Source organism: Pinus tabuliformis, chromosome J (genome assembly GCF_031772625.1).
Source record: "Pinus tabuliformis cultivar Carrire ecotype Pingquan chromosome J, CPIR1, whole genome shotgun sequence".
Taxonomy (NCBI): Eukaryota; Viridiplantae; Streptophyta; class Pinopsida; order Pinales; family Pinaceae; genus Pinus; species Pinus tabuliformis.
The window spans coordinates 438,498,364-438,512,446 of record NC_142295.1 but is presented as its reverse complement, the minus strand read 5'-3'; the positions used below and the strand labels follow the sequence as shown (position 1 = coordinate 438,512,446).

Here is a 14,083-nt window from a genome sequence, read left to right as displayed (position 1 = left end):
TCTCTTTTGAGTCTAAGTGTTGCATTTTTAAAAAGATCCAATGAGTGTTGAGGGACTCAGAAATTAGAGAAAACTTATTTGAGTTCCAGAGCGCCCCCAGCCCTCCCGATGCTCCACGGGCAGACACTGCATGCGCTCCATTTTTTTTCCAAAATTTTTTGCTTGCTTGGAGGAAAGCTGAGTCCTCCAATTTAGTCTCCTGGATGAGGAGGATATCTGGGGATTCCAATCTTGTTAAGCTGTGCATTGCTTCTTCCTTAGCTGAGGTACCCATCCCCCTACAATTCCAGGAGATTATTTTCATCATTTATTTCTGCCTTGGGGGGCTCCCTTAGAGCCCTGTGTTTGAATCCTTGTCACCTTCGGGGTTTTGGCTAGAAGCTTCTCTAGCGTTGGCTGGCTGCCCTGGAGCTTGTCCTTGTAGGTTTCTTGTTCTCTTTTTTCTTTTGCAGATTTGCGCCCACGAGTAGATCTTCTGGGAGAAGACTGGGATTCCCTGATTTCCCCTTCTTCCTCTGATTCTTCAGACTCTTGGGTTTCATCCTCTTCTTCTGTAGCCTTTTCTTTGGAAGGCTCTGGGCTTTTGGTGGAGGGGGAGGCTTTGGGGGGAGAGGTCTCCTTTGGAACTTCTGTCTCATGTGTGTTCATGATCTCAGATCCGAGGATTTCGAATTTATTCCCTTGACTTTCCCTGACTGATTTTTGAGCTATGCCCTCTTGGTGGGTTTTGGCACCCCCATTTGTATTCTTCCTGTGAGAGGTTTTGGATCGCTTTGCCTGGTTCCATCCCTCGTCCTTTCCTTTTTCTTCCACTCCTTTAGTCGGGCAGTCCCTGGCAAAGTGCCCGTAGACATGGCACTTCCGGCATTTGAATGGCAGCTGCTCATAGTCCAGTTTCTGTATGTGGGTCCAGGGACCTACCACTATTTTGACGGCTTCCGGCAGTCCGACTTCCAGATCTACCTCCACACAGATTCTGGCACAGTCATACTGGTCCTTACTGTTGGCCTTATCTATGAATTTTCCCAGGGTATTGCCGATATGCTTCAAAGAGTCCCAGTTCCAGCAGTGGACAGGGAGATTTGGGAGCCTCACCCACACCGGGACTGCTGTGGGCACGTCCACCGCCGGATCGAAGTCTGGGGTCCATTTGTTTAAGTACAGCCCTTGGGGGCCCATGAAATAGGGGCCGTTCCTGAAAATTAAATCTTTGTCTTCTTTTGCAGAGAATTCAAACAAAAAGTAGCCTCTCCCGAGGAAGTAAGAGGTTACCTTGTTTTGGATCAGAGGTGCCCAGTTCCTGGCAACCCAGTTCTTGGTCGTCTTCGGTGAAGGCCAGAGTCCTGTAAACTGTCCTACCAGAGCCCGATCTGCCAGCGAGAGGGCTACTTGAATCGGTCCTTCCGGCGGAAGAGCGATCTCCGGAATATCTTCCAGTCTTTTCACAAACTTCGCTGATTCCGTGCATTTCTTCTTAGGCAGGGAGGCTAGGAGGGTTTTAAAGGCCTCAGTTGCAGAAGTTGAAGGGGGAATGAGAGATGGCTCCTCCATGGCGGGCCAATTCCAGCCAGGGCGGCCGCAGCCTGGAGCCAGGCCCTCGGCGGACCCCCGCAGGCACAGAATTCGGTTCTCAGCGGACTCCCACGCAGGCTCCCGAGAGGGTCTTCAGCGGCTCCCACGCAGGCTCAGAGAGCGTGAGGTGCAGGCGCGCACGCAGGTTTGGCTCCCGCGAAGTGCGGACTTCGCAGGTCGCAGCAAAACCCTAGCAGATAAGAGTTTTGATGTTTATTATGATCTATTTAAATAGGTGCTATTATTATTATTATTTTCAGATATAAATTTAAATTTAAAAAATAAAATATATGTAATTTTATAAACTAATAATTATATTAAAATAATTTGTTCAAATTTTAAGAAATAAAATATATAGTTATTGATTTGAGACAATATTAATTTGTACATGAACGTAGAAATCTTGATCTATACAATTAATGTAGTTCAGAGATAAATGCAGTTATAATATATTATATATTATAGTGTTTTAAAGGTGCATTTGGATAGGTATTGAAATGGTTCTTGCTATTTATTTACACAGATCAAGACTTTACCAATAGTAAAAACTCAAATTGATGGAATTCTAAACCTTAACACTAATTTGACTTTACCCATCAGTGAAAATTCAAATAGATAAAATTCTAAAAGTTAACATTAATTTAAATTCAATATTTTTACTTTAATTTACCTATATTTAAATTAAATAACATCTATGCAGAAATTCAACATCTCGCATCTGTTAAAGAATTCAACTTAAAGTACATGATCGAACTCTCAATCAGATATTACTGGTTGACGGTTTTTTTGGTTTTTTTTTAAAAGTCACGGAGACCCTTATCACAAACACATCGAAGTGGTCCAGAGAGTTGCACAAAAACACACATCAAGCAGGACTCTCTTTCTGTAGGGCAATTGCGTCTTTTGTCTGTCTGCCCCGTCCAATGTAACACACGTACGTGTTAGCTGAGAGGTTCGTCCCCACAAATATTAAACTAAAATAAAACAAGTAAAATAGAAAACCGAAAAAGGTATAAATCACAGTATGCATAGCTTCGAAGTGCTTAGAAATCTAATACACAATTGTAAGTTTCGCAGTGAGGTTTAATTCAATGGAGGACAAAAGCTCTGTAGTCGCTGCGTTGCAGAGAGTTAAAGCAATAAATGGTAAGAGCTTCTCCGAAATAGCCGCTGCAACAGGCCTTACCAATGTGTATGTTGCCCAACTCTTCAGACGCCAAGCTCAATTGAAACCCGAAACCGTAGCCTCTTTACGCTCAGCCGTTCCTCAGCTTGACGATGCACATATTGAAGCCATGATGCGCCCTCCGATGCGCTCTTATGATCCCAACCTTTTACAGGAGCCCACTGTTTACAGGTAAGGAGGAGGAGATTCCACAATACTCATTTCATTTATTTAATCTAATAAAACATTTATGCAAACTTAGATGCATTGTGTTATGTCCCCAAAACTAGTATTTTCTCTCATCACTTTGGATTTTAGATTAATGTGGTTTGCCAGGTAGACCTTAATTTTATTAGTTTCATTAATATTAAGTCCTTGGATCCACAAATAATTTCAGCGGGACAATACCTTTTGGGTCCGGTCTTCTTCTGTTTTTTTAGGTGTACCCTTGAAACTCAAGAAAACCATTACAATTAGGTCTCAGGGTTTGCAACTTACCTGAAAGGGTTGGGCACAATGCACATCCTTACCCCGCGAGGGTGGGTGGTTGGAGTGTGCACAGTATGTACACATTTTCACCTCATTTGGGTGAATATGTATATATTGTGTTTCTTTTTGTTGGTGGAAGTCCTAGAGTCTGAAATTAATGATCATAGGCACTTCCATTTCCCTAACCTTCTATGATAGGTATTATTATTCTATCAAAATCATTTAGGACTTATACCTGTTTCTAAATGCTGGGTTCTACTCCATCAAATCAATTCACTTAGGACTTGCACCTGGTTCCAACTGCATATTTACTCCATCAAATCAAATTCACTTAGGACTTGCACCTGGTTCTAACTGCATATTTGTGTCACCAATGGAATTGAAGCTTTGGTGACCTGACATGCCACCCTGTTCACTGTTGAACCATGACTTCAATTTTTTGTGTGTCCCAATAGAATTGTACATGCCACCCTCTTCATTGTTAAACCATGACCTCAATGTAATTTTTTAATTGAATTGAACATGCCACCCTCCTCACTGTTGAATAATGATCTCAGTAGCTTATTTGTGAACGTTGGTGGATGGCTTGACATGTCACTCTCTTCATTATTGAACTATGACCCCAAGTCCGAATTGTGTCTTTGAATGGAATCGAACCTTTGGTGGTTGGTTTGACATGCCAATCTCGTCAATGTTCAACCATGAGCACAACTGTTTATTTGTATCTCCAATGGAATTGAACCTTGGTGGATCTTCTAACATGCCAGTGCCACCCTCTCCACTATTGAATTGTCACTTCTTTGACCAAATTTTCAAATATTATAACAGAAATGCATAGAAAAGTAAAATTTTTACTAATAATCCACAGAATGACCATATTTGTCACCAATATAAATCCATGTTAATTAAGCAATGTTCTACGGGGATGCATACCCTAGGGTCGGGGCGCGTTCGCCCCATTTCCAATGCTATCGAGACAGGGGATGCCTGGGGAAATGTTTCCACATGTCCCCCTTTTGGGAAAACACAGGGGGAATAGTTTCCCTAATGTGGGGGATATGTTTTCCCAAAAGGGTGTTTGTGAGCATCCCCCTTTAAAGAGGACTGAGTGTCCCACCTGAATTTGCCTAAAAACAATAATTAATGAGTGGGCAAGCCTAATATTCAATCCTAGGGCACTACTAATGCTATGTAATTAATGTTAATGTTAAATTGTTAATGTAAAAGGATGCCACTTTTACTCAAATAACATTACCATTAACTCCTTTAAGATGTTTAAGAGTGGTTCCAATTTGATTGCATTTTAGATGGAGAAAGTAGAATTTTAAGTCCCACTCAAAATCCAACAGACTTACCAGTTTTCAGGATTTCAGGATTGGAGGGATTGCAACTTTTCCATTGTATTCTATCATGTACAAGGGTATGGAACTAGTATTTAATTAAGAGCACCAATCCCTTTATATACCTCGATGTTGGTGGCATTTATTGTCAAACTCCTCTATAATGACCTTAGTAAAACTGTACTCATTGCTCAAATAAAATCTCGATTTGACATGTAAAGTTTTTTTTTTTTCTATTTTATTTTAATGCTTAGAGGGTGATATTAATGATGAGGATCCCAACATACGCAATGATTTTGATATTATGTTGGTATTTGTTGTAGCATGATTTTTTTGGACTATAGAGGCCATATAGAGCCTCTTTGTTGATGTATTTTTGGTTCAAAGATGGATTGCGCTTGGTGCTGTTTTGGTTATATGCACACTTGCTATATATATGAGAAACTTTGCATATATGTGTATAATGGTTTGGATTCACATGGATGTTCATGAATATTTATTTATTTTTTTGTCAAAATTTGAATATCTATGTTTCTTTGGTTCATTGGTATTTTGGTTCGATTTTTTTTTCCAGTTCTCATTTTTGGGGTTGACTGGTTCGATGATCGGTCCGGTTTCTGTTAACATTGGTTCATTTTCAGTTTTAACTTTTGAGTCTTGATTCTAGATATCGATGACAACATACCGAGTCTTTGACTTCTCACGTTTTACTATTTTTGAGTTTGAGTAATTTCAAGTTACTATTCTAGTCTTCAGACTTTAATATCTATTATTTTGCTTATTACCAGTGAGATTCTAGAATAATAAATGATGAATTTAAATCATTATAGATTGTAGAATGATGAATGATGAATGCTGAATCTAAATCAATGTAAATTCTAGAATGATGAATGATGACTTTGAATCAGTGTATACAATATTTTACTATTTCTATTTCATTGAATCATTTATGATGTATGAATCAATGTATTTCATTATTGAATTTGAATCATGTTTAATACACACAAATCACTTATATTATATATACGGATCTCTATATATATAGACATATTGCTTATATACCTTGATGTCCCCGCCGCCCCCTTTGAATTTCCCTAAAATTTTTGGAGTGCTCCCACATGTCCCTCTTGTGCGTCGCCACATCCGCTTGTTCCAAAAACGTGGTGGAACATTGTAATCAAGGGTTGTTGTGTTATTAACCAGGTATTGTGTGTATGGACAGATTACACGAGGCTGTTATGCACTTTGGAGAGAGCATCAAGGAGATCATCAATGAGGATTTTGGCGATGGCATGTATGTTGGGTCTTGCTTTAAACATTTTTTCTGTGTTGCTGTGATCTTCCTTACGACAATATATCTTGCATGCTGTCTTTCATATTTATCTATTGTCTTGAGCAATCATTTCTTTGTTTATAATATATACTTTGTTTATCTATTGTAATAACTAATAATTGGTTTAAGTTTTCATGTTTAGTAAGCATGGAAAGAAATATATTATAGTCAATGTTTAGAAATGACTAGTAAGTGCTTAATGAGATTGTTAGATAGGTTAACATAGATGTATTTTAATTCCAGATCTATTAAGCATCAAGAGGAATGAAAAGAAATTAAGATGCAAAGCCACCAAGGATTAAAAGATCCTGGGTTAAGATGAATTTAGCCTTCATGTGTGTATTCTAATTAATACTTGGTATTTTTTTCTTAAATTCTGGAAACTTCTAATTCTTGAATTTATAAGCATGGTTATTACACATTTTGTCCATGTTGGGCTGTTATTTTAAATATTTTTTTTAATAAATACTATACTGGACCTATTTATGTGATGTGTCATGTCAGCGTTGGGCATATGTTACACATCTCCCTCGCACTGGGCTGTAAAATGCACAGTAAAATACACCTCGGTTCTCTTGGTGCAAATCATGTACAGTTCCTCATTGCAGTGCTAAGATATATCTGAGCAGAATTTAAAATTACAAATAGATGAAAGAGCCAGTAGCAGGGGTACAAGATAGTCTGTGACACCAAGTATACATGGTTGTGAAAGATCTCCTTTTGTATATCCCTACAATGAAGAGGGAGACCTGCAAAATGGAAGTGTCTACCTAATACAACCTCTTTTCTTCCTATTATTGGCAAAATTAGAAGTACTGTCACTCTTTAATCACTTCTTGATTACAAGCGTCATGGTACCATGCCAGAGACAAATTGACCTTACTCTGAACTCTGAAGTACATTAAAGGCCATTATTTTCTCATTTGAAAGGTAATATTTCAAGTGCTATAAAATTTATAGAGTAGAATCCATTTGGATAGGCATTCAAGTTTTTCAGAAGTGACCTCCCGATCAGATGTAAGGCAGCATGGTATCATGGCCTTAAGACCCATAAATTGTTTTGAGCACGTATGGTTGTTGGAGTCAATGTACTGGAATGCAGAAGATCCATGTAATTGGGGCTATCGTAGTGTTATGTCTGGACTCTGGATATGATGGGACAGTGTGGGATTTTAAGTAGAGATCACAAACACATAGAAGCACTTAGAGTTTCTACAACAACTGCACTTTTAGCTCGGGGAAAAAACAACTGCACTTTTAGCTAGAGAATAGGAATTCTGAGTCTGGCTGAAGTGAACCTCACTAGAAAAAAAAGAATCCTCAATAATCTACTATATCAAAGGTGTTAAATGCCCAAATGCTGTATATTTGAGCTCATTATGGTAGGATTGCAGCAGTGTTGTAAGATAGCATTGAGATCACAGATATTGAACATGTGCCACTCACTAATCAGCAGATCGAACCTTCCCTGCTAAAACTTTAGTATGTCGATCCCATCATCAGATAAGTTTCTACAACCATTTTATTGTTTACGTTGGTAACTGTTCAATGCTGTCCCAGACATTTACTATAGCCAAGTATGTACTAATGCTTCTATACTCCACAAAACAAAAATTACTGACATGAATTTCTTTTGGGGAATTAAAGATCAAATCCATATCAGATACATTGATCCCTAAGTGACAAAAGCGTGCAGAAGTGTTGTATATGCTGAATAGGAAAACATTAAAGTCAAGAACTACAGCATGATAAAATATTAAATTGCATGTTACAACAGCCACTAGACATTTGTGTAAATAATTAGACAAGACTGATAAAAGCCCATTTGCTTTGAATAAGTTGAAAGGACAAGATGGGTTCAGAAAGAGTTGGGCAGGATGAGCTCACAGGCAATCAGTGCATGAATAAGCTTCACCAGGGTATACAATTGAAATGGATTTTGATTGCTTGCCAAGATCATTATTCATCTTTTGTTTGGAAATAGTTCCAAGGATGAACCTTGCTAGGCAGAATATGCAAAACTATTAGGCATGAGGTAATGTTTTGTTTAGAACCAAGACATGAACAAGACAGAAACCAACATGATTAGTCAATGTATATATACAAATGGCAAGAACTAAGGTCCTCCATTTATATCTTTTTCCTTTACTGATTTTTCGTCATTAATGGGATATTTCTGCACTTAATTATTAAATAGGAACATTTTCTAGACATGACACAGATGTATCTAAAATGGCTTCTCTAATGAGGGTAGGAAAATAAGAGGTGAAGTTTGAATGATCATGCATGGAGGTTCATAAGAGGTGGAGTTTGAAATGATCATTCATCTTTACTGATAGAAGAGCCTTTTACAACGTGTGATATGTTTTTTGCCTGATAGATTTGAGTCAAAATAGTCCACATATTTGCATGGATTGGAAATATGCAAAATTTAGTAAGTAGAGTGGCAAATGAGGGTTTGGCAAATTAAGGTTCTAAAATGCTATATACATGGAAAATTACACATCATTCCATTTTTGTAAGAATGGGTTTTGGCTAGATTCATTGTTGGTAATGTGAGCAGCCCAAAACTTCCCACTTTTTGAATTGTAGACCAATTTAGGAATGAGAAATTAATTAGGATTTCATCAATTTCTCGAGGGCACAAGTGTGAAAATGAGGCAGGTTGGCTGGACAAGTAATAAAATGCACCAAGTCTAGACTATGATGGGCAGGCATAATTGAAGCTTTTTGGAGGAGTTTGGAGAAGGTCAATCGACGATAGCTTACGGGTGTTATTGTTATAACTTTTTGAGATGTCCTCATTTGTAAGTATAAGATTTTATAAAAGCATGAACACTGTTGCCTCAAAATCTAGCATTTCTTGTAGAGGGGTGCCCTACAAGGAAATGCACTAGACTAAGTGACAACAATGGCGTGTGGCCCACTATCACCATAGTTACTACCCCCTGCTATTTATGGACTTTCACCAATGGGAGGCTTCCCATTAGATAGGTCACCTATGAGAGATATTCGAGGTTCAAGGTTCTAGGTGACACTAGAGGCCTATAGGACTCTCCTTAAGTACGAGGCTCGATCAAGGAAAGGGAGGCAACTGACATCCTCTAATAAGATCAAATTAAGGCACAATTGACTAAAGGCTTGGGGTATAGCAAGCCAAATGGAATACACTAGATTCAATAAGCCAAGAAAAGGTTTCCAACAATGAATATTAGTAAACAAATGGAGCAAGAAACCTTCAAAAAGTCCTCAAGTTGAAGCTTTACACAAACTAGGGTTTTCCTAGGGCAAATCTACCTAAGGTAAGAGGATTAGGGCTTGAGATGGAGAGAATAGCCACTAAGGGAGGTTGATTTTGAGGCAACCAAGTCTTCCCTCAATGTTGAATCCTTCCACGAGCTTAAATTCTCCCGCCAATTCGCACCAAGCCCCAACTTGGCCATTTGTCCTTAAGAGGGTTGAAATTAGGAAGGAGCGAAATTCAATTTTGGGGTGAAATTGTGTGTGATCATTGAATAAACAAGGCCAGTGCCTAGTCCTTGGAAGGATGGAGTCTATGGGTGTGATAGATTGGCTACTTCTTGCAAAGGAGGAAGGATATTTTGATGCCCTAGCACAAAACCCTAACTATTATTTTTGTGAGGGATCAAGGTCACTTGGGAGAGTTATTGTAAAGGTTCATGAAGAGGATTACCATTCACATTTCATCCATTAGTAATGCATACGATGATGATATCTAGATTCTATACAATTGATCTTCAACAATAAATGGTACAATTGAAAAATCCTAGATAATCAATGCATTCCATACATTAGACATAAGATCAAAACTTTATTAAGTACAAGGTTCACTTACAAGACAAAATGCATGCATAAACCTTTATTGATCCAAGATAGCTTCTTCAATACCAAGAAAAAACTCCAATAGACAAAATTTCTCCAAGTAACAAGAAGGCCGAAATTCTCAAGAAGGCTAAGTTTATGTCCAAGTGAAGATGATAGAAATGAATGACCCTCTTCTCTATTTATATGAGGAGTACAAGTGCCAATTTGCTTAAAAGCCCCTAGAAAACAAGTTTGATCACAACACAACCTTGGGTTACAAGCCAACCCACTAGCTTAAACATAAAATGCCCTAATTAGCCCACATGTGTAAGACGCTAACTTTCCAAGGCTGATATCACACAAGAAATGAGCTCCAAATGGCATGTCCAAGTGAAATGAGGTGTCCAAGGTGGTATAGAAGCATGAAGAAATCAATATTTGAGGGTTGGCCCTCAAATCAACCTGATTACCTCCTGTGGGGTCCCAAGATCCAGTTGGGGCACCACAAAGGGGTCTCCATGCATCTTCAATGACTTAAAGTGGCCTCTTCTGCTCTAGCATTTAGGGCTTGTAGGTGCAACTAGCCCTCCCTAGTCTTTGAAGGTGAGATCATCCTCATCTGGGCCCTGAATTAGCTGCCATCCATCAATTGGTGTTAAGGTCGGCCTGGGAGCATGCTAGGTCTAGGTGTGTCATCCTGAAGAATCATCAAATCTGGTACAAAGTGATCCAACGTCCTAGGGGTAGAAGTTCCTTGGAACATGTGTCATCTGCTGCTGCTGCTAGGAGGCCCAAGAGTCTTAACGCTTCACTTGTTTGTGCCAATATACTTCTTTAAGGGCTTGGGTGCCTGTGGAGGAGGCTCCCAAGACTCGCGCTATTGAACCACCTAACAATCACAACAAAGATTCTAGTGAAAGCATCCAATCATCAGGGACAAAGGTCATTATTGCATCTAAGTGAACCAAACTTGAATGTCATGGGCTATTCAATACTTTAAATGAGGATCCCCTTCCAAAATTAGGACCCTGAACTTGCAATGGTGTTTTTTCCCTAGGTAGGAGTGGCTAAGGGTCAACCCTATTAGGTGTTTTCAACCCCTAAGGGGAAGTAACATTTCCTTGGTCCACCCTTCAGTCGATAGGTGTTAGTGAATAATAATGATAATGGAGGGCTTAAGACTTCATGGCCAAGTGCCATGGTCAAAGGGATCCACTGGTGGGGGTGTCCACTTCCTGAGTGTATAGATGTGAGGAGGGATCATTCGTGGATGCATGAATTACCAACTTGGTCTTTGTTTTTCCACCCCTCTTGTGCACCTTTTACTTATTCTTGATTTTTCTTTGTATTACTGCTCATAGCTCAAGGGTTAGAGCTTGCTTTGAATGATGTGGCAGCTGTATTACCCCTTAATGATGAGTCAGTTCATTGTTCATTGGGGTTGGGAGTCGGACATGCAAAGGTTCCTTCCTTTGATTTAATGTAGCATCATGTAGCCCTCCCTAGTCTTTGAAGGTGAGATCATCCTCATCTGGGCCCTGAATTAGCTGCCATCCATCAATTGGTGTTAAGGTCAGCCTGGGAGCATGCTAGGTCTAGGTGTGTCATCCTGAAGAATCATCAAATCTGGTACAAAGTGATCCAACGTCCTAGGGGTAGAAGTTCCTTGGAACATGTGTCATCTGCTGCTGCTGCTAGGAGGCCCAAGAGTCTTAACGCTTCACTTGTTTGTGCCAATATACTTCTTTAAGGGCTTGGGTGCCTGTGGAGGAGGCTCCCAAGACTCGGGCTATTGAACCACCTAACAATCACAACAAAGTATCTAGTGAAAGCATCCAATCATCAGGGACAAAGATCATTATTGCATCTAAGTGAACCAAACTTGAATGTCATGGGCTATTTAATACTTCAAATAAGGATCCCCTTCCAAAATTAGGACCCTGAACTCGCAATGGTGTTTTCTCCCTAGGTAGGAGTGGCTAAAGGTCAACCCTATTAGGTGTTTCCAACCCCTAAGGGGAAGTAACATTTCCTTGGTCCACCCTTCAATCGATAGGTGTTAGTGAATAATAATGATAATGGAGGGGATAAGACTTCATGGCCAAGTGCCATGGTCAAAGGGATCAACTGATGGGGGTGTCCACATCCTGAGTGTATAGATGTGAGGAGGGAGCATTCGTGGATGCATGAGTTACCAACTTGGCCTTTGTTTTTCCACCCCTCTTGTGCACCTTTTACTTATTCTTGATTTTTCTTTGTATTACTGCTCATAGCTCAAGGGTTAGAGCTTGCTTTGAATGATGTGGCAGTTGTATTACCCCTTAATGATGAGTCAGTTCATTGCTCATTGGGGTTGGGACATGCAAGGGTTCCTTCCTTTGATGTAATGGAGCAACATGTGCTCAAGAACCAGGTGATGGCCATAATGAGTGAGGTAGAGCTCATGCTAGGCTTTTGCCCATGTGCTAATCTGTATGTCCTTGGCCATCTTTTGCATTTTGATTTTTCTTTCTTTAATTTTACTGTGGCCATGATATGCTCTTTCTGTTTCTTTTAGCTGCATCAACCTCCTAGGGAAAAGTTTCCAGGCCCTACCTAGGTATGTGGACATATGGGTGCCAAATCCCAAAGAACTCATGACAGGTTGAACCCGAAGAATGGAGGTGAAATAAGGGCTTATAATGTGAGATGGAAAGTGTAAGTATGACACAGACACAGGGGTAGATGGAACTACGCTATCTTGATCAGGGCTTTCCAAGTAGTGCCCCTCTTATGCCCTTTGGGCCTTTAAGGGGTCCCATTGGACTAGGATCGAAGATTAACCTCCCATTTTAGGTGAGAGAACAAGATCATAGTCAAAGGCCATCATTCTTCCAGATCACCTCATAATCCATACCAAATGCCCAAGGACAAACAAGCATAAGCACCCAATTGCAAATGATGAAAGTACCTTTTGAGTGTAAGCCCACCCTCGTCCATGTACTCATGCTGGACGGGTGAGAAGCAAATGGCTGATGCAAGTGGCAGAGATATATGGCATATCATCAACTAGTGGTTGTTGTCAAGGGCAGTCGGCTGCATGGCTGACCAACTGGCTATCAAGAATAGGAGAAAAGTTGTTCGCTGCATGGTTGATTGGCTAGTTTTCAAGACTAGGAGAAAAGTTTTCTCCTATAGGATTACCCATTTTGGTGGGTAACAAACGCATCCTCCTAAATGAAGACATAATGGAGAGAATAACAAATGTCATAATATTACCAATGCAACAATCTAATCACTTGGTTCAAGTTTGAACAAATAATACCCTGAACAAATAAAATTTTACACAACGCATCTATCATACTGTTCAATTTTTTAATTATTTTTTTTTGGATTTTAATGGCGAATTCAAATGAATTCAAGCCAATTTATTCACATGTTTGGGTTTGTGTTCGGGGTCCAGTTTGCCTTTCAAATTCGTCGAGTAGGAACAAATTTGTTCAAATTTCCTTGAAAATCAATGAGTTTCAAATTTCTTCCTTGAAATTTGCAGAATGCAATGACTTCGGCTATACCTGGGAGTAAGCATCTAGATTCTGAAACATAACTTTAAAATCAAGTGAGATCATCGTCGTAGGTAAAATAACCATAAGAGTATCACAATGGGCCATATCTAATGCAAAAGGCACCAAATTACTTAACACAAGCATCATCTTCAAATGTCTTCCTAGCTTATGATTTGTAAACAAGTATGTGAAGGTTATCAAAAGCCCTATTATGTGCTTCCAACCCTAAGGAGAGGAATGATTTCTAGGCCGACCCACCAGTCAATAGGTGCAAGTGGTTAGTGATATGGTGGGGGTTTACTTCATGGAGAATGCCATAGTCTTTGTACCAGCTATGAAATTCCATCATCCTTGAGTGTTATAATTTGAAGAGGGAGCAGTCATGGGACTTGAATTAGCCCTTTCCTCAACCTATTTTTACCATCCCTCTTGTGTTTTTTTTCCTTCATTTATTTTCTTTTTCTTGGTTATAATTTGAAGAGGGAGCAGTCATGGGACTTGAATTAGCCCTTTCCTCAACCTATTTTTACCATCCCTCTTGTGTTTTTTTTCCTTCATTTATTTTCTTTTTCTTGCATAGCTTGGGTTACAAACTTTCATCTATGCATCCTTGACCCCTTAAAGATGAAGCAATTTATTGCTCATCAAGGTTGGGATATTTATTGTTCCTTTCATTTTCATTACTCATGCATTAGCTAACAATTGGGTGAGGGCTAATGAAAGGGATAGAGCTTAGGCTAGACCTTTGTTGAATCAACCTCTTAGGGCAAAGTTTTCGGGCCTCTACTTAAGGATGAGCAAAACAAGGAACTGA

General features: G+C 39.5%; 1 protein-coding gene across 3 annotated transcripts in view; it reads left to right on the top strand.

Annotated features, from left to right (window-relative positions):
• The first annotated feature begins 2,392 nt into the window (after positions 1–2,392).
• The window catches only part of CYN (cyanase), a 62,939-nt gene continuing 51,248 nt past the window's right edge, over positions 2,393–14,083 (top strand). The window contains exons 1-3 of one of the 3 annotated variants that reach the window (XM_089377884.1): positions 2,393–2,524; positions 2,650–2,929; positions 5,789–5,860. In XM_089377884.1, the coding sequence (XP_089234010.1) occupies positions 2,664–2,929; positions 5,789–5,860 (338 nt within the window). In that variant the 5' untranslated portion in view covers positions 2,393–2,524; positions 2,650–2,663. Of the gene's footprint in view, positions 2,525–2,556; positions 2,930–5,788; positions 5,861–14,083 lie in introns of those variants that run through there. The other 2 variants (XM_089377885.1, XM_089377883.1) reach the window with 2 other exon arrangements.